Below are 26,682 nucleotides of genomic sequence, written 5' to 3'. Positions count from 1 at the left end.
AAAAAGAAAAAGAAAAAAAAAGAAAAAAGAGAAAAGATGGTTCTAAAAGTTAGCTAGTAAGTATTAGCTTCCTTATAAGCTTGGCATTATAGAGCTATTTCCAGCTGAGTACTTCACTTCATAAATTATAATGCTGCAGGGTCTAGAGTAGTGCTTGGGCTGGAACTCATAGGCTCCTCAGTTATAATTCCCTGCTTCTGATCCTAATTTGATTTATGCTTTTCAGCATGACACTTAACCCTTTTGTGTCTGATCTGACTCCCCCCTTACTCAAACGAGGAAAATACTTTTTATTTTGTTTTGCAAGGAGGATCATTCTGCTAAAATTAATAGCCCATCTTGAGACTCTAAATTCCATATTAATACCCAATATTCTTAATTCAGTTCAGTATCCTTTCTGAGTTCATTGATGTCTATCTTGCCCTCTCCAACAATAACAACTAGTGAGAGCAGCTGTTTGCCATCCCAGATGACCTTAGGAATGGACTGGTGTGGTTTTCACAAGGAATCAAACAAATAGCTTTTGAGCTGTGGTGCCCAAAAAGCTCAAATACATCTAAACCATTGCTCTGTGAATTGTGGAAGCACTCATTCCTCTACATGGAGAGCCTGATTACAATCATGTTTGATGGATTGGAGGAATCATCTCTGGGAGGAGGCTGTGATATCAGCTGCCTAATAAGATGGTCTGTGACCACTGAAGAGTAAGAGAGAATAATGATTAGTCTCTATGGTGGCTAAACTGAAGAGACCTGCAGAGGTCCTCTGGGTCAGCAGCTATGAATACTAATTGCAGCTGGATCATGCAACTGAGCTCTTTCATAACGGCCATATTTCTAGAGTAGAAACTTGTTAACATTTCTGCGGATTATATAACAGCTGATTTCTTTTGCTAGCAATGCTTTTTCCTTTATATGAATTTTTAGCTTGTTTTTCTCAGTGTTTTTACTTGTGTGTATGTGAAGGTTTTCTAAGCTTTGGTCTACTGCTTTGATTCCTTGGATATACTCTTTCTGTTCTCTCTCTCTCTTTGTGCTTGTATTTCCATCTGTTTTCATTTGTTTGGCATCTGGCTACAATAGTTTTCCAGTAATTGCATGCACTGATAATAAATCAAGTAGACCTAAGAGGCAAGAAAACCAGATGCCAACCACAGGGAAACCAGATAAAAACACAAGAAACACCAAGTCCTCTACACTTTAGAGTATCAAGTGCAAATATATATGGGTTGTTTTTATATAACTGATAGGATTCCTATGTCTTCAGTTTAGAGTATTACAGTGTCTTCAGTACAAATACATGTATTGGGATAGAGGTTTTATGCCATATGTGCTTTAAATAACCTGGGAGTCTCAAGGACTAAAAGAAATGGTCCTAAAGAYGATTTTCAAGTGGCCACTAGAGGAGATACAGCATATTTCCAAACAAACCTTTGGTTCACTTCATTATGTTTAAATTAAATAAACTTCACTAGTCACTGCCAGTTACCCAAACCCTCTGTCAAAGGCATTATCCCTAAGCAAATGATTCATTTTATTTGGAAAGATTCTATACTGCTACATAGAAAGATAAGAAATGCTGTGGCCTACCTTACAGTAATAACATCAGTTTCTTCTTTACATGGCGGAATTTCAACTTTGATGCTTTTTTCCTTCATCTGGATGGTGGCAACGACATTCACAGGGACAAGAGCACTCATTTTGGCACGTGCTTCCAGTCCTGCCTGGATCATTTGTGTATTGATTCCCATTACAAAGGTCATGTCCTTAGCCATGCTGAAAAGTTAAAATGAGATGGTAAAATTATGTACATACAATAAATAGCTGTTGAATTTTTATGAGTGGCTTCTATCGCTTGGAAATATGATTCTCTTGTTTTATGCTAAGTATTTACCTTAGACTCACTTTGGATCGCAGCCTAATGTTGGCATTTAGTAACTCAGTCAGTCGGAAATCAGACTTTGGAGAAGGTGTAATCTGTGCTTGAACTATTGCAAAGAAAGCAAACAAGATGTTAAAAAACTGCAATCCTGACAACAATGTTTGTATTGCTAAAGTCTTGAAATACGTTACCATTTCCCGTCACTTTTGTGATAGATGCATAATAGAAGCTTGTCTCCATTGGGAATCCAGTGCAGGTAGGCACAATATGGCGGACCTCAGAGGACAGCAAAGCCTTGGTCCACTGCCTGCCTACACCACTTTGAAGGCTACTGATGAATCTCCTTATTGAGGGGATTTTTTCATCAGGCCCATACCATGCCTGAAATTATAAAGTTCAATTAAATAAGCAGAACTTGAATATCACRATCTGTTTCATTAACTGTTCTTCTGGAGAATGTCTGCCACCAATGATTACAGTTAATTCTGATCAAAGTTTGAATTTATTTGCCTTGATTAACACTAAGGATAAAAAACCTTCTTGAATTAAAAGTTAAAAAAGCAAGGAAATGTGTGGAAGGAACAGTATTTTAAAGCTTTTGATGCTTATCTGGTGATGTTACTGAAGTAATACCTGCAATGCATTTTGGATGGTGTTTTTGTCAAGTCCACCGAAGAATAACTCTTGGCCAAACATCTTCAGGTAGCCTGATACAAAAGGTTTGTCACTAGAGAAGGCCTTCCAGTCAGAAAGCTGCATAAGAAGAAGAAGGAAGTCTGACTCTTCATAAGATTTTGGGTATAGTAATACCTTCGAGATTTTCTTTTTCCTAAGAGTTTACCGTTTTCAAGATTTCCTTGAAGTCATGGTCAGTCTCCCAATCCTGGTCGGGGGAGTAACCTTTAGCCAACATCTCCTGCAGCCCTTCAGCTGTTATTCCCACCTGTGGGAAGAAGAAAAGTTTAAATGCCCTCTGGATGATGTTCAAAAGAAGGGATAAGGTGGTAAACTGTAGGCAAACCCAATTACCTCCAAGGGATCAGCAACTCTTCCAAAAAAATGTGTCTGCAGCTGGGACATTGCCATTGTTGGAATTGTGCTGCCTGCGTTATTCAATACCAAAAATTTAGCTGCCAGTCCACTCATAAGAAACTCTAAAGGAAAACAGGCAGTAAAACACAGCGCAGTTAGTTTTTAAAGCCACAGTGCGCAGACTGTATCAATTTGCTAGTTGTATTAGACAACAGATACAGCATGATATTAAAAAGGTGAGAAAACCCAGCTATAAAACTAATAGTGTAAACCAGTCATAAACAGAATATTCTGCATATTTGAGCTATTAATGGACAAAATTACAAGCCTCCTGTTCATTGCATAGTGGTTATGCTATTTTCCAATTGCTTATGGTAAATCATTTACATCCAGTCAGATTCTGTAATACCAGCTTATGAAATGCTTTTATAAGACAATCATTCAAGGTAACTTGACAAAGGGAATCAGAAATGGAAACATATTTGCCATCCTTAGTTTAGGGAGAGTGATATAGATGTCCTATAGGGACAGACAGTATGGTGTGGATTTTACTCCCAAACAACTAAAAGGCAAGTTAACATACCTATTTCCCAACGCTGTAACTCTTTACATGAAACAATCCAATTGTTAAGTTAATGTTAACTATCACGTAAACGCTGTACAAACATAATTGGTGTGTCTTTTCTCTACTTTAGCTTTATCATCTATAATGTTCTTAGATAAAGACAGTCAGTGCAGAGTGTAGTCATATATTGTCCCTGATCTTGGTGCAGCTTTATACAGCCCAGTGTTCTAAGTTAAAGTAATCCCAAGGCTTCTCTAAGTTTGCTTAGGTTTCAAGGCCAACAGAATATGTAGACATCCCTGTCATGCTTCTTTTCTTCCAACTCTTCTCCCTCTTCTCTTCCTACACTAGTTAGAGGATAGGAAAGTGTTTTAGGAGTCCCTATGTTAAATTTCTGCTATCCTCATGTTAGACATAGACACCATATACTAATTTAATTGGCCTCAAAATCCCACCATAACCAGAAATGAGCTTTGGAAAGTCAGTACAACCGGGGTAACTGCAGAGCCCTGGAAGATCCYGTTCAATGATTTTAGTTCCAGATCCAGCTCAACAATATTAGTACATTTACAGAAATTATTAATACATTTTCAAAAGTTATGACAGGGAATTAGTCTTTGACTTCCTTCCAGAAAAGGAGTAGCTAACCTCCAATAAATAACACAGCTAAAATGTAAAGATTAGACAAGATTATTTAGTTCACAAACGTGTGGATTTATGAGTACCTTCTCTAGTGCCTCTTTTCTGAGTTTCAGATAACCTCCTACCTGTGGACCAAGTACTTTGCTACTCCTGCTTGAATCCAAGCATGCATGACAGAGGTCCAGATGCATGTTGCTTGACCCCTGTTTATTTCACATACTGAATTATACAGTATCAGATTACTGGGATGGATTTTGATTTCTAATTTCTTGGGACAGATTCCAATTTTTCATGTATTTGAAAACCAATCTACTGGAAAGACAACAGATTTAGATCTACTAAATCTGTATGAACTTGCATTTTGCTAGGTCACCTGCACTCTCTTGCTGCGTTAGACTCCTTTATTTTCCTAGGTGCTGTCTACCTACAATGTAAGCAATTCAGTAACACTCCCTGGAATTGAAATGCCATCTCATTGATAGCAGAGGAAGCAGTGTAGAACATGCAGCAGGCAGCAAGGAAGAGATGACAAAAGCTCACATTTTAATGTTGAACCCACAGAACATAACAACTGAAGTGATGCCACACTGGGGCATACAAACTGACTTGAGACTTCAAAATATGAAGCCTAACTTTTTGCTGAATGAGCTTAGCCAGAACAGTTCTAGGTGTTATGGACTGTGTGGACCCACCACTGGAATCAGATATGGTACTTTTTAGTCACTTTGTTAAAGCTGCTTTTTTTTTTGTGTTCCTGAAACTATGAAATCTGGTAGTTAAAACAAATACTGTACTTTCTGATACTTAATAAGAAGTGATGCTCATAAATTATTAAATGATTATACAGAATTCATGAACCTGAAGAGAGCATGGATATTTTCCATACCTCAAGCATTACAAAACTCTAATGCTCTAAGAAAATATTTGCCAATGAAAAAAATCACACTGACATAGTCAGATGATGCACTGTAGCCACTTCATTATGACAGCTTGATGACATCTGCATATATCTGACTAAATGTCATGCCCAAGGAAGAGGGAAAGAAAAAATGATGAAAGAAAGCAGTCTTTGATACCTCCAAATATCAGTACACATGTCTCACCATCTAAATCCACAAGAAGTTGTGCATATTGAGAGTCAGATTCTGTCAGTCTTCACACTGAGCAGTACCTAGGTCATCTCTTTGATTTCAGTTACAGTTTGTAGAGCATAAAACACTATTCATGGTGGCCAAGTGTGACAGATTCCAGATTAGAGATACTTTCAGCTGACATTAGTGACTGTCATTAAAAATTCAGTATCTAGCACCACCAAGATCTGAAGCTGAGGGCACATTTTTGTTTTTAGCATGGGAATAGGTACTGCATTAATGCAGTCACTATGGTAACTCCTCTAGAATGGGCTCATGGAAATACATTTCACCTGTGACTAGTGGTGACAAATCAAATCAGAAAGGTGGAGGATGGATCCTCCTCCACACCAGTGTAATATAGGACTGACTTCATTTAGCCAGCTGAGTTATCTAAGTATAAAATTAACATGTGTGAGAGAAGAGTCGTGTTCCTTAGTCCTCAGGAACAGGAAGTCTAAACATCATATCTGCATACTAACCAAATTCCTGTCCCCAGTCTTCACCAAACGTAGCAGCAATTCACTGATATGCTACATTCTGAGGCTACAGCGAGAACAAAGTAATTCATTCCACGTAGCCCTTTGCCAGCTACCCTGATGCGTACGGTACCCTTCTTTCCCACTGTGTGGACACTAAGACAGCTTCATTTTAAAAGCGAGAATAAGAAGAGAAAATGAGTACCTAAAACTAGAAACATGCATCTGCTTATTACTGGAAAATGTACCTCTCCCTGAATGCATTTTAAATGGTACAAAAGTTCACACAGCGCATATTAGTGACTGTACTTCCTCAGGCACTCTCTATCTCCATCTCTGAGGTAACAAGCATGTGTAATATATATATAGCTGTGGTCTCTATGTGGTATATATTATTTTTATTATGCAGCAGATTAAATGGTCATGTAAAATCTATGAAACAGAGGAAGGATAACAGTAACATCTACAAAAGCATTCCAAACTACCTCCCCCTTCAAAAAAAAGGGCAAAAGTACTTGTACACTTAGCACTGCAGGTTTCAGATGTTTCAGAGTCTCTTTTCTATTGATTACTTTGAAAAGAAGCTTTATATGTTCTGATAAAAAGCAGAAGTACTAAAAACATCCAAGAGTGCTCTTAGATAAACAGCATGTGTAAGGAGACGGTGTTTGTAGATATATTCTYGCTAGTCTGCCAGCTACATATGCCAAATCACTGAGACTGCCACACTCATTTACATAGGGGAACTGCTTAAAAAAAAATCTCCTCTGAGAAATATAATATAAATGGAAAATGGAAATAGTGACAATTTTGCCCAGYAAGAGCTAGTCTCCTAAGCTAGTCCTTTCCCGTCTAACTACTAATGTTCTTGATTTTTACATGCAGCTCGCATTGATTTAACTGGTCTGCCTCCAGATCCTGTACATGGATCTGCTCATTCTAGTAAAGAATTCTGGAGGAAAGTGCAAGGAATATCTGTAGCCATAAGCCTGAGAAGGCTGCTCATGGGTGCAATGAATTGTCACATCTGAACATTTTCAGTGTTTGCTGTGTCACTGGGCACTGTTGAGGGTGAAGAGCATTTAGCATTATATTTGAATTCAGCAAGAGTTGCAGGTGTTCACACCAGTAGAAATTAACCTACTTCAGCAGTAATTTAGGTCCCTTCTGTTTGTTTGGTGCTGAACAATGGTATGAAATTTGTTAAGCACTGCTGAGACTACAGCATTTGATACAAGAGCATGTGCCTCAGTGGCTAATGACAGTGGAGAGTTAGAGACCCACAAGCCCTCTGGTAATTTCATGTTGGCTGTGTACAATGTGAAATACATCAGGACCTAAGCACTCTCAAAATAGAGAGCCTGAGATTTTTCTTTCTCTAAATGTAGGAGAACAGGGAGGAGCAATATGCAGCTATCTCGTAGAACTGGGATCACATACTGTATGTTTCACATACTAACCTGTATTTATTTCTCGAAAAAATCTTCAGATTCTTAATGTTAGAGCAAGGAATTTGAATCTTACCTTTGAACATACTGAAGCGGAAGACCTTGCTGAACTGATATCCAGATCTGTCAAATTTGGGACTTAATACTCTAATAGCCATTCTGCAGGCAGAAGCCCTGAAAAGATTCAGTGAGCATATTAACATCTCAGTAAGTTTATAACAAGTTCTTTTAGAGAAGGAATGCAGGTTTTCCTTACATTACTTGTAGATCKGGAGCTGTGCTTCTACCCAGAGCCCTCAGGTGAGAATAGATGAAACTTGCCACTTGCATGCTAGGTTCCTTCAGCACAGCATCAGTTAATGTCATCAGTATAGGAATACCTGGCTTGGTTCCAAGCAAAACTAAGGCAGCTAACATTCGGAGCTGAGGATGTATTTTGTGATTCAGGAAAATCTCAAGGGTAATAACCTGTACCTGAAAATAAAAGATATATTTAAATTTATCATATGTTTGACCAGTTTTCTAATAGCTGTTTGTCATTGGTAAATAATCTGTTCATCACTGGTAGAGTACAAAYCTGTACTAATTTAATTATCTGGGCAACAAAGTTTCTGGTTTCATAGTTTGAAGGCTGGAAAGGGTATTATGGTAATGTATTTTGACGTCTTACACAATCAAAGCCAAGGAACTTCTCTGGATAACTTCTGTATCAAACTTACTATACCTTTTTGAGCTACAGCAAAATATATCTGCAGCATAACCACTCTAGGCAGAAGTGATTTCAAGAACTGACCATATTCCTGAGAAGTGTCACTTGTCCCTACTCATAAAGGTATGCCTTATTTCTAATCACTAATTTCATACTGGAACATCTCCCAAGAGCTGTGCTCAAGCCTTTGACCCCAACCTCAGGCAGGGCTTGGGCTGTCTAATCCCCTTCTGGCCCCGACCTGCACAGTGTAGCTCCTGCTTAGGACAGTGCACATCCCTGCTCTCCAATTAAAGGTCTCATCCAATAATTTCAACAAACTTTGGAAACATCTCAGTTGGTGATATTAATTTAACTATGGTGACTATCAAGTACTAAGGTAAAAGCAGTGGCAAGGATGCAGTAGCCTCATTCTAAACGTAACTACCTTTTCATATTGGGCAACAAAAGTGACAGGCTGTTTAATGCAGTGTGAGTGTGTGGCTAGCCACAGACCATGGATTAAACTGTTTTTTGGACAATGAAAGGTACAGTCTCACTCACTAACCAGCTCCAGATCAATTTCCTCCAGAAATGCTAAACAGTGGTCTGGGTCATATGTGGAAAGCTGGGCCAAAGGGCACTCATAGACACAGCGCCATTTTCAAACATCAGATCAACTTTTTTCTTCCCCAGCAAATACCCCAATTTCTAACCTTCCTAGTGTTTCTTTCCACATCTTTTCCACATCTAGCCCTGGCACTTTAGTATTATTCTTTTGCTTAAAAGAATACCTTGGCACACTATTGTCTGTGGATCAATATATGCACTCAAACTGGGAGTTACATGCAAAAAAAAAAAAAAAAAAAAAAAAAAAAAAAAAAAAAAAAGAATATAACAGAAAAACTCATACAGTTTAATAAGAAAATGGCTAAATTGAGCCTTTTAATGGTCTTTTTATGTTAAGACTAGTCTTATATAAAAATTATATAAAAATTTCAATATAAGGGAAAAAACTTGAAAATGCAAGGTTTCCTTTTAGAAGTAGATTGTTTTCAGGTGAAAATGATAGTAAAATCGTGTCTGCGGTAGATGAGATTATGCCTGTTTAACCATTGTATATGATATCTAATCATTATCTTGTTCAGGGACAAAAGTCACATTTAGTAAATGTTCTGTTTATGACTTAATGTCTTTAAATTTGTAATTAAGATGCAAACCTTTAGTATCTATTTACAATATGATCTAGTCTTGAATTACGATTAGATGTGACACTCAGTATTAAATGTCAATTCTCTGAATCTTGTTTTGTGATTCTCTCACATACCAAAATTTAAGTAACACTAAACACATTTTGGTCAATAATTTAGCTTTTGGTCTAACGTCCTTGGAAAACTGCAATGGAAATACTGCTTTGTCTTCAACAACAGGGTAATGAATATATCCTTTTAATGGCATTTTTGCTGCATTTTGAAATACTAGCAGTTAATGTCAAAAGGAGTAAGACATGACCACTTACGAATGGTTAATTACTTTAAAGAAAACATATTACAGCTATATTTTAAAAACTGCTTGTCCTGCCCCTCCTCCATCATCAGTTAGGAGCAATACATACAGTTATGATAACTGCAAGGGAGATACCTTTACTTTCTTACCATTTTTGGGTCTCTCATGCCTATGTTTTTCAGCGCCATCACAGCAGTTGCATGAACTCTGAGTGGCAGATCTGAGGCACCAGATGCATATCCTGGCAAAAATTTCTTGATATGCTTGATGCTGGCTGGATGTCCCACATTCCCAAGGGCTTTCAAGGCCATGGAAATTTCTTCTGTGTTAGACTTGCTCAATGCCTCTCCTGCAAAACCATGAAGTAGCTGAAAAAAAGAAAACAAATTTTCTGTTCAATTCCAGCTCTTATTTATATCCCATCTCCCAGCCTGTGTTTGAGGTTTGGCTTTTCTTTGATAGTTTCAGCATGTTCAATTCACTTATTCTAAATATTTTAAAATTCTTTTTGTTCTTATGAATAGGACATTTTATTCATAGACCAAGTATAGCTAAGAAAGCAGCAATATACAGCCTCTTCATCCCTATACCTTGAAGTTATTGACTAAGATTTTTAAAGACAAAAATAATAGTTAGGTCCTAGTCCCCACTGCCTTTCAGTGTGGGTTAGGAAGCTGCAATAACGCCTTTTGGATATCTCTTCCTACTGTTCAAAGACAGGTGCAAAAATGCAGATACAGTTTAATCCTACATACCCTTAAATAAGCTTCCTGAAGATAGAGCTAGTGACTGTACCCTTCGCTTCCAGTATGGATTAATAACTGGGAATGAGATCACCAGGTCATTCAACAGCCTTCCTTGTAAGCAAGTGGATCACATTTTATGTATGTGACAAGATTAGAGATAGTGGTCTGAAGACCGTGAATATGAGAAAATAACTAAATCCTAGTAGAAAGCTGCTTTCAACGCTAAACAATGATTCTACAGAAGAAACACTGAAATGTCACAGAATAATTTCAATGCTGTTCCTATGCTTTAAAATATCGCATTTGAGATCCTTTGGTGCTGCAGAAACAGCTCTTTTGATGTTATTAATCAAATTGAATGGAAATTTGAAATACATTGAACAACATGTACAATTGTTTGCTTTGGTGAAGAATTTTCAAATATTCCCTGGGATTGGGCTTCCTATACTTAACTAGCTCAAACTTGTTGGTGGCAACTGTTACACAGGAGATGCACATAGGAACCAGAGGAGGCTAATTGGGCCTTTTCTGTGTTCCATAGGAAAAAAATCATGGCAGGTACACAATGCATTGAGAACTCTCTGCTCTTACTGATCATGGTGGGTTGACTAGTGTACAAGCGCAAGAATACCTGGGTTCTCTTTCTGTCTCTACTGTGGCTGGGTGGATGACCTCCATAAACCACTACAGGCATGTCAGGAAAGGAGAAATAGTACTCCTTAAATTATTTTGAGGCCTACTGATTAAGAGCAGTGCAGAACAGGCACGTATTACTGTTATTTAAACTGCGTACTGTAAGTAGATGACTGGGTTCTGTTTCTGGCTGACAAACTGATGGGCTACACCTCTTTGGGCAAAAGAGAGGCTTTTTTGTCACTTAGGTTACATGTCTGTTATATGTCTATATTTAGAGGTGTTTCAGAACAGTGCCATGAGACTTTGTTAATAATTGGCAATAAAGCACTTAGAAATACTCAGATAGGAAGTGCCATGAATTGTATGCTTCTCCTTTTCATTCTCTTTTCTGTGTTAACCTAAAGATAAAAATGTTGTCTTTAACTGACTGGGGTTCCTTTTCCCAAAGGGAAAGTGAAATGCAGATCTCTGAATAGTAAAGAGAAAACTCTAGGCTTTCTTTTAAAAGATAAATAAAAATCAGGTTACCTGGAGACATTCTGAGCAGGAATCTGATGAAGAGCACTGTTTATGGCACAATGATGCATAGCTAAGATGGCAAACCTTTCCAAGCACAGTACTTGAGCGTGGGCAATGTTTTTTCACGATGAGCTAGGGAGAAAGTAGTTGTTTATTACCACAATTAACAAAGAAAAAGCAATTTAAAAAAACACATTTCCAACAAATGCAAGGCAATACCCAGCTTTCAATATTTTTGTATTGATAAATTTGTAGTAATTCAGTGAGTATTGCTGTATTTGACAATTCAATCATAATGTAATTCTAAGAAACATCTGCAAGGCAGATCTGTAGCTTTAACAGTGGTCCAGATTTTAGTTTTGTACAGACTATAATCCAAAGGGAGAAAATCACCCAGTTACAGAACAGAAAAGCACACATTATTCAAAAAGCACTCATCATTGTTCTATAATTGCCAGAGCTATAGGCACAAAAAACTTATGATATTCTGAGTGGACTTCAGTACTTTGGGCAGGCAGGAATATTTCATATGAATGTGAGAGCTGACAGGAGGTAGAAACCCACCACTTCCTCAGGTGGGAAGCACAGCATTACAGCACAGCAGCAGCTGATCTGTGATGGCTGTCACAGAGGGCAAAGCTCTATTCTAAGTTTGATGGTTTCTACTCAAGCTAGGCAGATAGAAGTTCCTGCATCAGAATAAAATTTGACCATGCAGGAGATGTGCAAAATTGTAAAAATCATTATGCTTTCTCCTACATGAGCTCCACATTGACATAATTCCCTTGTTTTCAATAGATTTGCTCTGATTTATACCCATTCTGTTAGGTTAATCAAAACCAATATAACAAATATGTATTTCTTACTCCCTAGTCTTTCCAGGGACTCTCAGTTAGAGATCTGATCTGATGTAACTATAAAGTACATTTGGACAAAGGAAAACTAGAAATCACTGTCTGTAGCAATAACCTCTGACACTGAGGGTATTTTGCTCTTTCTTTTCTGTTTCATACTGGACTCATTTTTGCCCCTTTGGTTTGTATTCTCCTCCTTTAAGACAGTCAGGAAATAAACTCCTTTTAACCTCACTAGAGGATATAAAACCTTTATATTTTCAAAGCCTTTGCAATCTTGTCAAAGGAATAAATACGACAGATGCTAAAATTAATAAAGAGCCAGTAGATAGTGTTTAAAGAATCCTACTGTGGCTTCCTCCATCACATCACTAGTTGGCACGCTTGAGTGCAGACCGACAAGCACTGTCTGAGCTGCTTCCCAGTTGGTGAGTTCTTGTCTTTCCATTTTATGCCTTAAGAATCTGAGTGCATGATGAGTGGCAACTGAAGGAACTATATCCAAAAGATAGCGCCTGTAAGGGGAAAGGTAATGACCATTTTCTAAAATCTGCATTTGAACACGGTAATGCCAGATTGTCTCCAACAGAATTTTTCAGAATAAGAGTCATCTCTGAGTTTTTTGCTACCTGTATGCTGGTCGACTTGAGAACTGTTTCCATATTGACTCGTAATTCTCCTCATTTGCTACACGGAAAAGGTGCAAAAGCTTGAGGGCTTTTGCAGGTGCATCACTGGGAACTTGTTCATGTGCGTTATCTACTAGATCTTGTAGGCCTTCCGCTATCTGCAGGAAGATTAAAATACACAAAGTTCACACACGCTTCTTTCTCCTACATGAACTGATTCAAGCCTCCAACAAAGAAACTGCCCAGAATCTGTCTGGCTAAAGCTTACCTGGCTTTCCACATTTTTTATTTTGAATAAGTGGACAGGAAGTTGAAGCAATTCACTTCCAAACTGGTACTGAAGTGACCCACGCTTCCAAAATTCCTTTGGTGGGATCTCAGCCATGTGCTTTTGCACATCAGTCAATGTAAGTTTCTGCCTGGAATGGAAGAACGGAGGGAGATAACATCAAAAGATGCAGGGTAAAATATAAAGAGAAGAGCAGTATTTCTGCCTCTCCTCATTGCAATGTAAGTGCYGTTGTTTCAAAAGGGTTTTGTTGTCGAGGGACAAAAGTATTTACAAATAGATGCACTAGGACACAGCACTCAGAGCCTTACTATGAGAAGGACTGCACAGGGCTCAAGACCAGAGCTAGCCATTGCCTTACTTTGGGATTAAGATGGCTTGAGAATTTAAGGAAGAGGTGGGAGGTGAGAAGTTGTGGCTTAAAAAAGATCACAGGAACTGTGTGTTGTGTCTTAAGGAGTAAATTAAGGATTACAGAAAAATAGCTGATGGGAAACTTTTTCAGAAATTATCACTTAATTTCAACCTTTTAGGTAGTACATAAAAGTCCTCAAATGGCTATGCTTCCTAAAAGCTTCAAAAGAAATTGAAAATTGTTAATAGCATAAGAACAATTACAGTCTTCTTAAACTATTACATTCCTTCCCTCTTTTGCCTGGCAGGCTGAATGTCCTGGGGACTATAGAAGATAAAAGGTTTTCATGAAGCTTCAAATTGGATTTCCCAAACAAAGAGGGCCAGATAAATTCAGGATTAATTTTGGAAGAGTACTCAAGTTTTTGGAGACTTTTCAGACAACACCAAACCTTCAGCTTTTGTTATTAAGAAAAATTCTAATGAGGGAATGTCTTTGTAAATATTTCCTGTGAGTACTACATTATCATTTAAAGGGCTGCATCCTATCCTGCCAATTATGTTTAAAATAGGTCATTCAGGACACTATAATAAAGTCAGGAATTTGTACTGAACATCTGAAAACATTTCAAAACTAATATCATGCACTGTATAGTATCTCAAAATCTCTGTAGAAAATTGGCATGTTTATTTTGGAATCTCTAAGATGATCTTTCATATCATTTCTATCTACTCCTTCCATACAGATTTCATAGAACTGCTGCACAGAATATCACAGCACTGCTTTGCAAAGAAGCCACTGGAATCTGAAAATAAACTGCTACAGAATCAATCAAGACTTTTTTCTCTCTTCAAATTTTACACAATATTATTGGAAGGGCATTTGGGTCAGAATGTATAATGCTAGGTTCACTTGGACAGATTTAACTCCCCTTTCCAAAATGAAAAAAAGATGAATCTATTACATCATCATCTTTAATGTTTTGGGAAGAGATATATGGGCCTAGAATATATGGGAAAATGTTATACTCCATACAGAACAGCAAATGAATACTGACCATAGCATTAAAATGGGGAAACAATAGCAAAACATCTCTTGGCTTCAAAAGGTGCAGCAAGAGGTTTAAGCTGAACCCAACTGAAAATTCAGTTCCAAATGTTTTAAGTCCTTCACATTAGATTTTCATTTTACAAGGAAAGTGCATCAAAAAAATAACTTCTGAAGATTTGGATGACATATCCACATCTTCCCACCTATCGTACACTTGGCCCCTTCTGCTGGGCAGTGCAAGAGTTCCAGAGAAAATGAGGAAGAATAAAGGCACTACCCCTTCTGAGGAGGTCAATACCTGAGGAAGAATAGTAGGGAAGTCCATGCAGGCTTGCACGAATAAAGTTTAAATCAGCAAAGGTTCATTGGTTCCAGACCAATGCTCTCTCATAGTAGACTGTAATTTGATAAAGGTACTGCAGTTATATCTATCATACCTTGATTGCATGAAATAGTAAAGCTGCTTTCATCTTTTTTTTTTTTTTTTGTTTGGTCAATTTGAACATATTCATCATATTAAGCTAATCAAGGATTTATTGACATAAATTTTCTGATGTCTCATTTTCCAAAACTGTATACTGAAAACTACTAGATTTTTACAGAAGTTAATGAAGCAATGCAAAATTACAGCAACTGAGGAGGGAGACTGAGGTGTATCTTCTGTAGTGACCTGTAGCAGAAAGCCTTCCTCTTCAGTAGTGTGTAAAATGACCTTGCCTACAGAGTCCATCACTAAAGCAGGTAAGTTAAAAAATAAAACCAATAGATGATTTTGATGCAGATGAAAAAAAAAAAAATCACACTCTGAAAGTTTAGGGGCTTTAACTAAAGACAAATAGGGGTGTCATTTCTTCGACAATCATGTTCTTGTTTTGCCTAAAACTTGTTTAAGAAAAACGTAACTTTTCCAGTGGAAAAGCAAATACATTTTACATGTCCTGTGCTGAATCTTTTTGCAACAATACCTAATTTCCTTTCAAGAAATGCTTTTGATGGAAGAGTTGCAAGCAGTCCACAATACTTATGTACGTAGGAATCTAAAGTCATATCTAGGTTTCTTGCAAACTAGTCTCCATGGTCTATTGCTCTATTATTATTTTCCAGGGAACTTACTTTCAGTGAGTAATTGTCTTTCAAAGCATTTTACTGCAAATATATTAGTTCACAATTTTTCAGATGGAATTACATTTGTTTTGGCTTTTATGTCATAAATCAAATATCCCTGAGAAATAAAACAGTCAGACCCTGCCAAGTTTAGTTACCAAAATTTGGATAGTGATGTGCATTTGGATAGTGTTTCAGGTTTACAACTAACAGTGAAGGCTGTTTTTATGAACTGTTTGGGGTTTTATGTAATTAAATACTGGCAAATAGGCTGCGGAAATAAAGGATTTATTTCAGTTGTGGAGTTTGACCAGATTATTGAGATGCTGAGTTGCAGAATTAAGGGCATATATACAGTACCTTGCTTCTACTATAGCATTTCCTCCTGTTATCTCATTGAAGGGTGCAAACTGGTGGATTTCCTCGACATCAGCTTGTGTAATTACTGCTTCATTACGTGCATATTTAATTTTGTAACTGTAAGTAGCAGTTGCCCGGGAATTCTTGTTTCTCTTTATAACAAAAAAAAAGTGACAAAGAAAATAGGAAGTCATTTAATTTTTAAGTTATGTGACTAGAAGGTATTGTATCACCCACTTCAACCTGCTTATTCTTCRGGGCTGTTTTACTCATTGTCCACACTGGCAGTTTTTCTGAATTCTGAAGGTATACTTCCATGGAAGAGGTCAGACTTTTATAGATAAGAAGTGTTAGCTTGTTATTCCCTTTCCCAAATACAAATCATTGGTTATTCCCTTTAGAAGGTGAAACATTCCCTGAGCAGCAGTATAAGCCATATGATTTCTTATTTCAAAGACAGGAATCTGAGGTAAACATCGTCTGTGCCTACACTTTGCATTGTAATATGATGCAGAAATACCTGCCTTGAATACTAGAAACTGGACATCATGGCTGTTTTTTTCACTTTGCAGAGGAGATGAATTAACTTACAATGATAACTAATGTTTTTCAAGTCAGCTGGTTTAAGCTAGTTGAGGAATCTCTGTAGTATATGACAGTTTATGAGCAGATCATTAATGCTCCATAGACAGGATTCTCATGTAGAAAGAAACTGTAGATAGCTAGATACAGCAGATCTGGTTCTACTTAAAATATGTACCATACATATATATGTTTTATATATAAAAATAAAAAATAAAATAAAATACAATAAAAATATGTAAACATAATCCTTCTAATTTACCTGCTGGCAGGTCCGGCAAGGATGAGTGTATGCTGAACCAGTGACCATTTGAACTTTCCCTTCGCAGCTGTTTAAGTCCTTAGATTTTGTCACATACATTAGGTTTGCTCTCTTGTTTTCCTGAATTGCGTAGGTAGTATTACAAACTCCTCCAATGCTGGCCTGGTAAAAATTAGATGGAATCAGAGAATGTTTATCCCTAAGCAGAGCTCCTTTAGCCCCCATATGAACTTTCCTGCTTAACTCTATAGTTTCAAAATTCCTATTAGAAGTGCATATTTTTTAGTCATCGTACTCTCCAAAAGCCAAACTAGGATGACTTTACTTTCTTTTCTTTTCCACATGCACAGGTGAATGTACAATAAGCCAAATCAGAATTTCATTGAGAGTGCTAAAATTCTCAATAGCTTCACTGAGACAAGATTTGGAGCCTCAGAAAAGATGGATAGTAATTTCCTGTTAGAACTGTTGATTATGCAATATGATTTGAGGAATATTAATAAAAAGTGCCAAAATAATGTGATCAGTCAGAATAAAATCTCAATAGCAAAGTATTTGAAGGTTGGAAATGACATTCTGCCCCTAATATTTGCTTTCATAGACAGCTTATAAATGCCTATAAAACAGGCCTTGGAATATTACGCAATCTATTGTAATATGAACGGCAATAATTAAAAAGAATTTCAGAATAGCAGAGTTCTGATTGTGGGTTTTCTTGAGTTTGCAGTTTTAACTCAGATCTTCAGTAATATTTCAAGCATACATAAGTGGTCTTAAATCTCCTCAGCCAGTCAGGAGATTTTGGAAAGGAAAATATTTGATTATGTTTTAGGAGGAAGGGTAATTTTTATGATTYTTTTATTGTTACTGATAATGTAGCTGTTCCAGAGAGCAGTTCTGGGCTATGTCAACTCAGTTAAATGGTCATGTGATGGTTTGCAAGGCAAGGCATACCTACTTTAACAGTACTCCTGAGGGCACTGTGGCATCACTAAGGGCTACAAGTAAGAATACACACCAAAAGACTTGTAATCTGCAAATACAGGTATGAGGCTACTCTGCAGACAGTAGGATGAGGCAGAGACATTTAAACTTTAAATGAGAATGCCCAGCCCACATGACTTAGCAGGACAAAGCAGCCTTCTGCTATAGCTGGACTTCTAGTAAGTGCTATTTAGGTTATGGCTCGCTCAGATATCTTATCCTACCCACTGCAAGCTGTGAAGCAGACTTTCCCAGGTCAGTTGCTTAAATCTATCTGCAGTTCAGATTCACCTTCTGCATTTTGGGACTAATAATGGTTATCTTCCTATATAGAGTGACTTGAGATTGTCAAGCAAGCATGCCAAAGTTCACAAATCAGTGGCTGTGTGAGAAAAGCAAAGAAAACTTGAAAGAGATTTTAGGAGGTGAAGCTGCATATATCAGCAACAAGCTTAGCAATGAGAGCAGGAGATATTGCTAACTGAATTAGAAAGAATGAAGATGTAAAACTAGATTATGAGAAAATAGTGCTGTAGAATACTGACACCACCACCCAGGTTTTTATGTGCAACAAGCAGCATGAAAATATTAAATCATGTAGTTCCTTTATCAGAAACAACTCTATTCATATAAAAATACATTTTTTAAAAAATTGAAGTTGCTCCGGTCTGCATTTTCAATAAAAAAAACATGAAAGCACAGTAATTTCAAGGTTTTTGCTGATCTCTGAATCAAATGCAGTCTAATCAATGTAAATACGGTTTTTCAAAAGCTAAATACATTGTGATTTCTACGGWGAACAGTAATATCAGATGTTTTACCTTGACTAAGATATTAAAACCTGAAAAACAGTGGAAATTCCAATAGAACAACTGCAGCTGTCAAAACTGTTACAATAATATCATGGCATATATACTATTTTCCTCCTAAAAGAGCAGCTAGAAGAGATTAAAGAATATTTGATTAGTAGAGAAGTGAAATTTGTGTTATTGTAGCTTTAATCTTATGTTGCACATTTAAGCTTGTTTTAACACAGCATTCAAATTTTTTGTAGGCTTCTGCTTTCATATGAGCTTACTTTTACTAGAATCACAGGCCAGATTTTGTAAAGGTCTAATGCTGCAAATACACTTTCTGAAATAAGCTGATCAACTACATTAAAAATCTACTTATTTTGTTGTTCTCTTTAGCTACAGCTCAATCAAATGTTGTGCCATATGAATAATTTAATGATGATCTCCCAAGTTTAAGTGTTTCTTTTTACTGAAGATTATGTCAACAATGAATCCAGAAAATGCAGTAAAAGAATCCGACGAGAGAGTTTATTTAGTGACAAAGCAACCATAATGGGCAAGATGAAATGCTTACCTCCTGTAAGTTATATGAGTTCTGCATCTTCTTTATACTCAGCTCCAGCACATTCAGAACCCCTCTGTAGATGTTAAGACCATCATCTGAGACGGCCTCAGAAGCCATAAGGTTTCCAACATGGCCATTGTTATACTCAAATTTGATGGGATTACTCAGCTGTCCTGTTAGCGCCTGAGTCAGTTTGAGCGACCGGGAGAATGAGCTTGTAGGCCAAATACCGTTGTATTCTGCTGCTTCGATTGAGTGAATCTAGAATAGAAAGGGAATATAATTCCTCTTTATTTTTTTCTACTAACTTTTTAATGCATATAAATAAACAGTGCAAACATCATCTAGAGTCCTACTCTCTTCAAAAATATAATTTTAAATAACATAAAGCCTCTTTAATAATATAACTTAAGTCTACATTTAACATAGCTACTACCAAAACACATGTTTATATATATATATATATATATGGAGAGAAATGCAAACGACTTTGATATTTCTAAGTCACTGTGATTTGTTCTATTTCACAGATAATCCATATTGACTAAAGTTGACTTGCATGAAAAGAGAAGAGCTGCATGAAGCAGGTTGCTTCCAACCAAAAGCAGGATGGAAGACCTGCAGGAAATTGCAGGAGAAAGTTGATGTTGCATAAAGCATCATTAACTCCTATCGTGAACTCCGTCATCTGCCTCACTGGGGTTACAGAGCACAGGCAGGAGTCAGAAACTAATAACAACATGGTTGCTGGGCCAGCCAGATAGTCATGATTAGTGGAGCACTGGAAAGGAGGTTATAAAAAACTGTCCTTCCCTACATATTTTTCTGTGGAGTGTCAAAGCCAAAGGCTCAGACCAACTGGTACCAGCCCTTTGCACTTTGTCCTCTAGCCTTAACCTGGGGCAAATCTAAGTGATTAGAAAGTTATGCTAAACTATGTATAACTTGAACTATTTCCACCCCACAAGAGTGGGGCATGTTTAGCTTAGTTTCTTTGAAGATCTTCCCSACCTATATATTTTGAGAATTTAGAGAGCCTTTTTTGTGACACCTTAGGCTGGTAATGTGATGCAAAACTCAGATCAATTTCCCCCAAAGCCACAGAAACTAAATTCTCATACAGCAAATCACTGGAGACTGAACTTCAATATTTATTTTTGTTATTTTTTGTGGAGATCACTGCCAACTCCAGTAAGTGAAGTTTACAGAGGATGCAGTTACAGAGCAAGTCCCTCATGCTGCCTCTTAGACATGCTTCTGGCATACTGTGTATGGGAAGGCTGAGGACTGTGCTGCAGGGTCACTTCCAGTAGTTTTCCCCAGCCCTCAGGGCCCAGACAGTACTTACGCTATCTGCTAAGGCTTCGAACATAGCAGGTGATTCTTACTTGAGGGTTTGTGATGAAAAAATTGTCAGCTGGAAACCACTCTGGGACCAGGGCTTTTTACTTGGGCTGAATGTGAACCAGTAGGCTAAAGATGAAAGATTAATTCCCTGAGCAATCCCTCCAAACTGTCTAATTTAAATATAATAGCAGCAAAATAAACTTTTCATAGTGCAGAAGGGAATAAATGTATCATTACCTTTCACTTAGAACTTGCCCAGAAGCTTGTGACTACTTTTTTCTTTTATTGCCAGAAAATGTTTATTTTTCAAACTGAAACTTTTCTCCAAATGCACTAGAGCAGGTGAAACAGTATTGGAAGTTTTTAAAGAACAGGAGGCCATTTTGTAATGGTGAAGACGTAACCCAGCATACTAAGAATTGTTTCACCCTGACTGGTGGGWCAAAGACAAGACCTGATTCTGCCTCCGCTCTGCCAGAGAAGACTTCTACTCACCAGGACTGATGTGTGGATTCTATTTCCTTGGGTTTTGCAAAAACATCCAGCCACTTGCAAAGGTCATGAAAAAGCAATATTTCCTGTCTAGATCTATTATATTTTGAACTTACAAAAATACCTAGTAACAGAAAGCTAGTTCAGACTTGAAGGGGACAGCATTTACAGGCATTTATCAGACAGTCACCACGTTTTTTCTATCTGCAGTTTTCAATTTGCCAAATAAAAGCTTTTAAAAAGACCATTTTTCTTGCACATATACAGAAGACTAAGCAGAGTTTTTGTAAAGCAATTGAGGGGTATGTTTCAATACATTCATTAGAAGCAGGTAAAGGCTTCTGTTAAAGGCAGAAGTGTTTTTCACATAATCAGAACTCTTAGCAGTTACTCAGCATGCAGTAAAAATATACAATTGAGGATGACAAAGGATGTCATTTGGGACCCTGCAGCAAAAGAAGCAACCAGAAGACATTAATTATGCTAAATATTGAATCACATCCAACTACTGTCACAAGTTTTATTGCTTTTCGTTTTCTGGTTACGAAATCAGTTGATTAAATAATCCTAGGTTGTACAGTTTGGAACAATTGGATTGATCCAGTAATAAATTATTGTTCATTTCAAATTACATTCCATTGTCTTCCTGACCACAAAGCAGAAGAAATCCTTCAAGCCCAAGGTTGGCTTGAGCTGAGAATTACCTGGCAAAGTGCAAATAGACTTTAGGGCACTGCATAAAAATAATAGTGTTAGTTACAGACTGCCTGAGTAAGCACAACATATGATCAAACTTAATTACTTCCCAAAAGCTTTAAAAAAAGTCAAGTATGAAGGTAATTTTACCTTTCAAATTGGATACATTTTCTTACCCTAATAAGACAAAGTTTTGGCTCAATACCACTAATTTCCACTTTACTTCTTATTCTTATTCCAGCTCTTGCAAGTCCTTTCTCTGGAAGCCCACTGAGAAGTACACTTTCATAATTATATGTATAAGCCTTGTTTTCACTGAAATCAGGTTCTGCAAAGAAATAGTTCACACAAAACATTATAGAGACTGTACAGAATATATTAAAGTATCTCTATTAGAATGTATGAAACAGAAAAGATGATTTTTTTCATTTTTGTATTGCACCTGAAACAGTTAAAAACTATATTAAACACTGATATACTTCTCAGATTCTATTTTGAATTTCACTCATTATAATTACATTAGCTGATAGGAAAATTACTTACGATAATTAAGATGTTGGCTCCCTGAAAGAAAAGAAAAAAAGAGAATAATGAAATGACAAGGCAAAAGTAACTCAAAATGTTTATATATTTTAGTATGAAAAGCTACATCTTAGCTTGTACATCTCCTACAATGCTTTCCAATTAATTTTCATTCTAATTCAGTATATAGGTAAAAGTCTCTCTTTTCCTACACAGCAAAAAAATTGTCACAAATTGGATTTTTCTATAAAACTTTAAAGCTTGTATTTATAAATGAATCACATTTAGATTCTGAAACTCTGTTATTTTAAATCCATGGAAACAGATAAGTTACTTACCCACAAGGGTTAAAAACAGGGCTAAAATCAACCCCCTCATGGTGGGGATAAGGTAAAGGTGCACATGCTGGGTTCTCTTTTATAAAGGCATATGCTATCACATGTTTCTTTTGGCGTGTTGGTTTGACAAATAAGTGTATTTTAGAATGTGTATTGATCAATCAAAGAATAAACATTTCTGAGAGTATGAATGCTGACAACTTAAAACAACTTCATGATGCCAACTAATTTTACTCTGTATGTGAAAGAGATTTTTGAAATATCTTGTTTTCTATTTTTTCAGTTTCTGCACATTACAGTTATACAGTAAAACAGTAATTTAAAAGAATTAAAAAAATCAAAATAACTTGCCAATTATAACTAAAATAATTTGGTCAATCATATCTCCAATTGTATTTTTGATGGCCTGTTGAATTAGCCTTGATGAGGATCCTAGCCTTGGATACMTATCTTAATCCTTCAAGTAGGAAACCTACTGTTAGAGGAAAATTTGTGACTGATTTTATAGTATTATGATTGAGATACCTTTCAGCTGATAGTCATGCAATGAGAACCACCTTCACATGGTATCTGGCTTTCTTTGCAAGTATATCTTGTTACCTTCATTTCTTCATTTGGGAAAAATCTTCTCAGTATGCCCTTCATATTAGGTTCTGGCTAATAATCAAGGTTTACACTATAAAAACAAGAGATTATTTTATTTGTTTATGAGATGATTCTAATAAAAAACAATACTTATGTTTCCAAAAGCACCTCCATGAGTCAGGAGGGTCAGGTTCTTAATGGATTTTGGCTGCTGAGACACTTGGAAAAAATGTATCTAAAATTTCCTCCTTGTAACACCATTAAGATCAATTCTAAACTCAGTTATAAACACTTTTGGAAATAGTTTAGCATTCATTTTGACCTTAGGCTTGCCTTTGGTCCAATGGCAAATTTAATATCATGTACAAACCATCCCCTTTCAATGTCTGGGCATAAAGGTTGTTGAGGTGTCATGGAAGGAGGACTCAGAAATGTATATTTGATATTTCCTCAAGACTGTTAAAGGTACAAAACAGTTGCAAGTAATGCACATAGTCAGACCGCTAAACTCTCTCCAGAAAGAGCAAGGTTTTCTTGAGTTGCAGCTATTCACCAGGGAGGAGAGGTGTGAAACCAGAAGCCTGAAAACAAATTTACAGTGGGCCCTCTCCAACAGTCACTTTACACTATTACTTCATTTACTTAGAGTTATGCCACTAGACTGAGCAGTAATGAAGCTTATTACTTTGGTGCTAGAGTACGTGAGATGGTGCTGCTCTGGACATGGCTGGAGCACGACCTGTGCCAGTGACTCACAGCAAATGTGCATCACAAACTCCTCTGTGTGGCCTCTCGCAACCACGATGTCTGGGCCATAGCACCTTCTCTGCAACATTCCTCAGCTGGATGACGAGGAAAGCCACAAGCCAAAGACTGTCTTGTCTGGAGATCTTCGTTACTGACTCCTCCAGAAATCTTGACAATTTTTAGATCACAGCTTTCTTTCATAATAGAATAGATGTATATCTGGATGAATATTCAGGTCTTCCTGGAAATGAGATATATGTCTAGTAAAATATTTAAAAAATATATGACAGACATTTGTACTGTTATGACAGATTAATATTTTAGGTTTTGGTTCTCCATAAGTTTAGAAGGTGAAAAATTAAGTGCACGTGGATTTTCCGATATTTTTTTTCAGGTGTTAACTAAACAAAGTCGTTAGGCAGCAACAGTAACATCAGAAAATGAAATGAGAGTAGTCTTCAGGTATTATTAGCAATTGTTACCCATTACACCCTCAATAGTTGAGAGGACACATGAATTTTCCTAAAAAGAAATAATGTTTTGAGAAGCTGGGGACACAAACCCAAGAAGACAGAGTACTAGATATAGAGATGCCCACTCCCTCATTACAAAATGATCAGTTCATACACTTTCCATTTAATTCATCCAAGTCCGATGGAAAAGTAAATGGAAACAAGCTATTAAAACTCTCTGAGCTGTAGCAGTTTCATACTTTTTAACCTTCAGTTAAACCTGTCTTTGGTTACATAGTAGTAATTTTGGAAGGAAGTATTTCATAAAATGCATACCTATTTACTAAAGGAAGAAACGCCTTGTCACATTGTTTGCAGCCCACAATGGAATGAAATGCATAGCAACAATGTAATATTCTAAGCAATTCTGCTCCTGCTTCAGCTACACTGCTTTCATGATACTGCTAATCAATGATATAGCTTGACCTCTGCAGTAATATTGTGCTGAATTGGCCATACTTCCACAGCACAGAATACAAAAATTATGTAAGCAAGAATATTAATTAAAGTGATGTTATTAACAACATATTGAAATAATGCCTAAGGGACACTTAACTACAATACCTTTCAATTTTAATAAAAGACTTTATAATTAAGATATAACTTAGATTTGTTCTAACTGGATACTGAAAATACTACTTTTGTTTTCTCTAATGGGGGAATGCCAAAAGAGTCTAAGCCTGCTATCAGCATGTAAACAGCTGAATGCTAGACAGTTAATTAAAATCATTAATAGGATCCTCCCATCTGCAACATGTTCTCTCTTTTTTAATAGCTCTTTTCTATCCAGGTTTGGTTTCTTGGGAATGAAGAGAAAGTGATCTCAAAATTGTTGTATCCATTATTACTTTTAAAGGACAAGCTGATAAATTCAGTGAGTGGAAAGGAGAAGCATCTAGAGGTGGAGGTTCACAGCACCAGGCTCTAATCATTTCTCCAAAGCAGACACGTCTTTCCAGCTAGCTCTGAGAGAGTAACCCGAAATCTAGCACTTTAAGAAAATGAATAAAAGGAAGAAGGGTGAGAGCCACACTTTTTAAAGCCAATACGATGTCTTGGTAGTGAGCAGGAAAATACTGGAGAAATAAATAAAATGCTATTAAATAAGCCTTCTACAAACAACTTCTATGTGCCTAATTTGGTTGCAGAGGAAGGAATGTCGGTATGGATTTTATATACAACTTGTACCATAACTTTTTTTGAGCTACAAACAATGAAAAGAAATTCTTAAAAAGTGATGGGAAATATCTTCCTTTTTTTTAAGGGAAAGAGAATATATGGTGTTGAGTGTAATAGAGAGGATGACAGCTGTATAAGAGGGCTTCAGTAAGATGAGGTAGGCTGCTTTGAATTTACAGGGTAGTTGTACCATAAATGAAACATGAATGCAGCCTAATTAACCTGATTAGAGCTATTGCTTCTACTCTGCAATTGTCTTTACATAACACATTCTGCTTGGGTAACAGACTCTTATTATCTGCTGTTGTACTGCTGCCGATAGCACTGCACTCTGCTTGTTCTTTATTCATGTTGCTGAATTATGGTGCAGTGATGCCATTTCCATCCTGCTAATACATAGCCTAATGACAAAGCAGGGATTAGCAAAACAGCTCCCAAGCAACCATAGCTGGTTAAAATAGATATAATCAGTTGGCTAAGCTAAGTGATTTTTAGCTTTCAGATTTCCTCATTTCTAAAGATGAAGAAACCTTACTTAAAAATTATAAAAAATAACTCATACCTATCTCACATTTAACATGCATTCCTTGAAATTTTTTTCATTATATTCTGCATTTGCTACTGTAGTAGAGCCTCCAAGATAATGTCTGATATTCTCTCTGGAGACTCTGGACAGTGTCTAATGAATAAGAATGTGTTCTCAGTTGGGTAAATTGCCATTTGCTTATTCTAGTATATTCACAAAGGGATTTTATTACATTAGCTTGATTTAAAAGGTAGCTTTTGTTTTTTTGTTTACTTCCATTCCTTTTACTAGAAAGAAGCCAACAGGCCCTACTGTTATCATAGTTTGATGCTGGCACACCACCAATGGAGTGGTAACTGTGGGAATCAGATACAGTGTTTGCAAAATGAAAGAGGAAGAAATGCTATTTACATTTTGTCTAACTCTTGGAATATGTATGGTTCAAAAGAAGTCATTGATAAAATTTTAGAGTACAGCTGGCAGAATTTATTTTCAATAAATTTGATTTTCATTAATATATGCAGATAAACCGAAACCATGTTTTTGTGCATTTCAATGAACTTCCCAAAGGGATTGTTTCTGATGTCTAGCATGATTTCACCTGTCATTTCCAGAGAAAAGAATGAAAGTGAGAAAAA

The 26,682-nt window shown here is 36.7% G+C and overlaps 1 protein-coding gene across 4 annotated transcripts in view; it reads right to left on the bottom strand.

Annotated features, from left to right (window-relative positions):
- LOC146599638 (vitellogenin-1-like) overlaps window positions 1-22,535 on the bottom strand; it is a 42,783-nt gene extending 20,248 nt beyond the window's left edge. For all 4 annotated transcript variants that reach the window (XM_085298136.1, XM_085298137.1, XM_085298138.1 and 1 more), the window contains exons 1-19: window positions 22,496-22,535; window positions 22,179-22,199; window positions 21,812-21,963; window positions 19,110-19,361; window positions 16,758-16,919; window positions 15,914-16,065; window positions 13,024-13,174; window positions 12,756-12,913; window positions 12,476-12,641; window positions 11,282-11,404; window positions 9,521-9,739; window positions 7,434-7,651; window positions 7,254-7,351; window positions 2,911-3,035; window positions 2,723-2,824; window positions 2,515-2,634; window positions 2,073-2,262; window positions 1,894-1,987; window positions 1,590-1,775 (exon numbers count right to left, since the gene is read on the bottom strand). In XM_085298136.1, coding sequence (XP_085154262.1) covers window positions 1,590-1,775; window positions 1,894-1,987; window positions 2,073-2,262; window positions 2,515-2,634; window positions 2,723-2,824; window positions 2,911-3,035; window positions 7,254-7,351; window positions 7,434-7,651; window positions 9,521-9,739; window positions 11,282-11,404; window positions 12,476-12,641; window positions 12,756-12,913; window positions 13,024-13,174; window positions 15,914-16,065; window positions 16,758-16,919; window positions 19,110-19,361; window positions 21,812-21,963; window positions 22,179-22,199; window positions 22,496-22,535 — 2,729 coding nt within the window. The remainder of the gene's footprint in view (window positions 1-1,589; window positions 1,776-1,893; window positions 1,988-2,072; window positions 2,263-2,514; window positions 2,635-2,722; window positions 2,825-2,910; window positions 3,036-7,253; window positions 7,352-7,433; window positions 7,652-9,520; window positions 9,740-11,281; window positions 11,405-12,475; window positions 12,642-12,755; window positions 12,914-13,023; window positions 13,175-15,913; window positions 16,066-16,757; window positions 16,920-19,109; window positions 19,362-21,811; window positions 21,964-22,178; window positions 22,200-22,495) is intronic.
- Window positions 22,536-26,682: the final 4,147 nt, after the last annotated feature.

This window comes from Rhea americana, unplaced genomic scaffold (genome assembly GCF_003343005.1).
Source record: "Rhea americana isolate MKP2758 unplaced genomic scaffold, rheAme1 scaffold_136, whole genome shotgun sequence".
NCBI lineage: Eukaryota > Metazoa > Chordata > Aves > Rheiformes > Rheidae > Rhea > Rhea americana.
The sequence above is the reverse complement of the archived record's forward strand: the minus strand, read 5'-3'. Positions and strand labels throughout refer to the sequence as shown.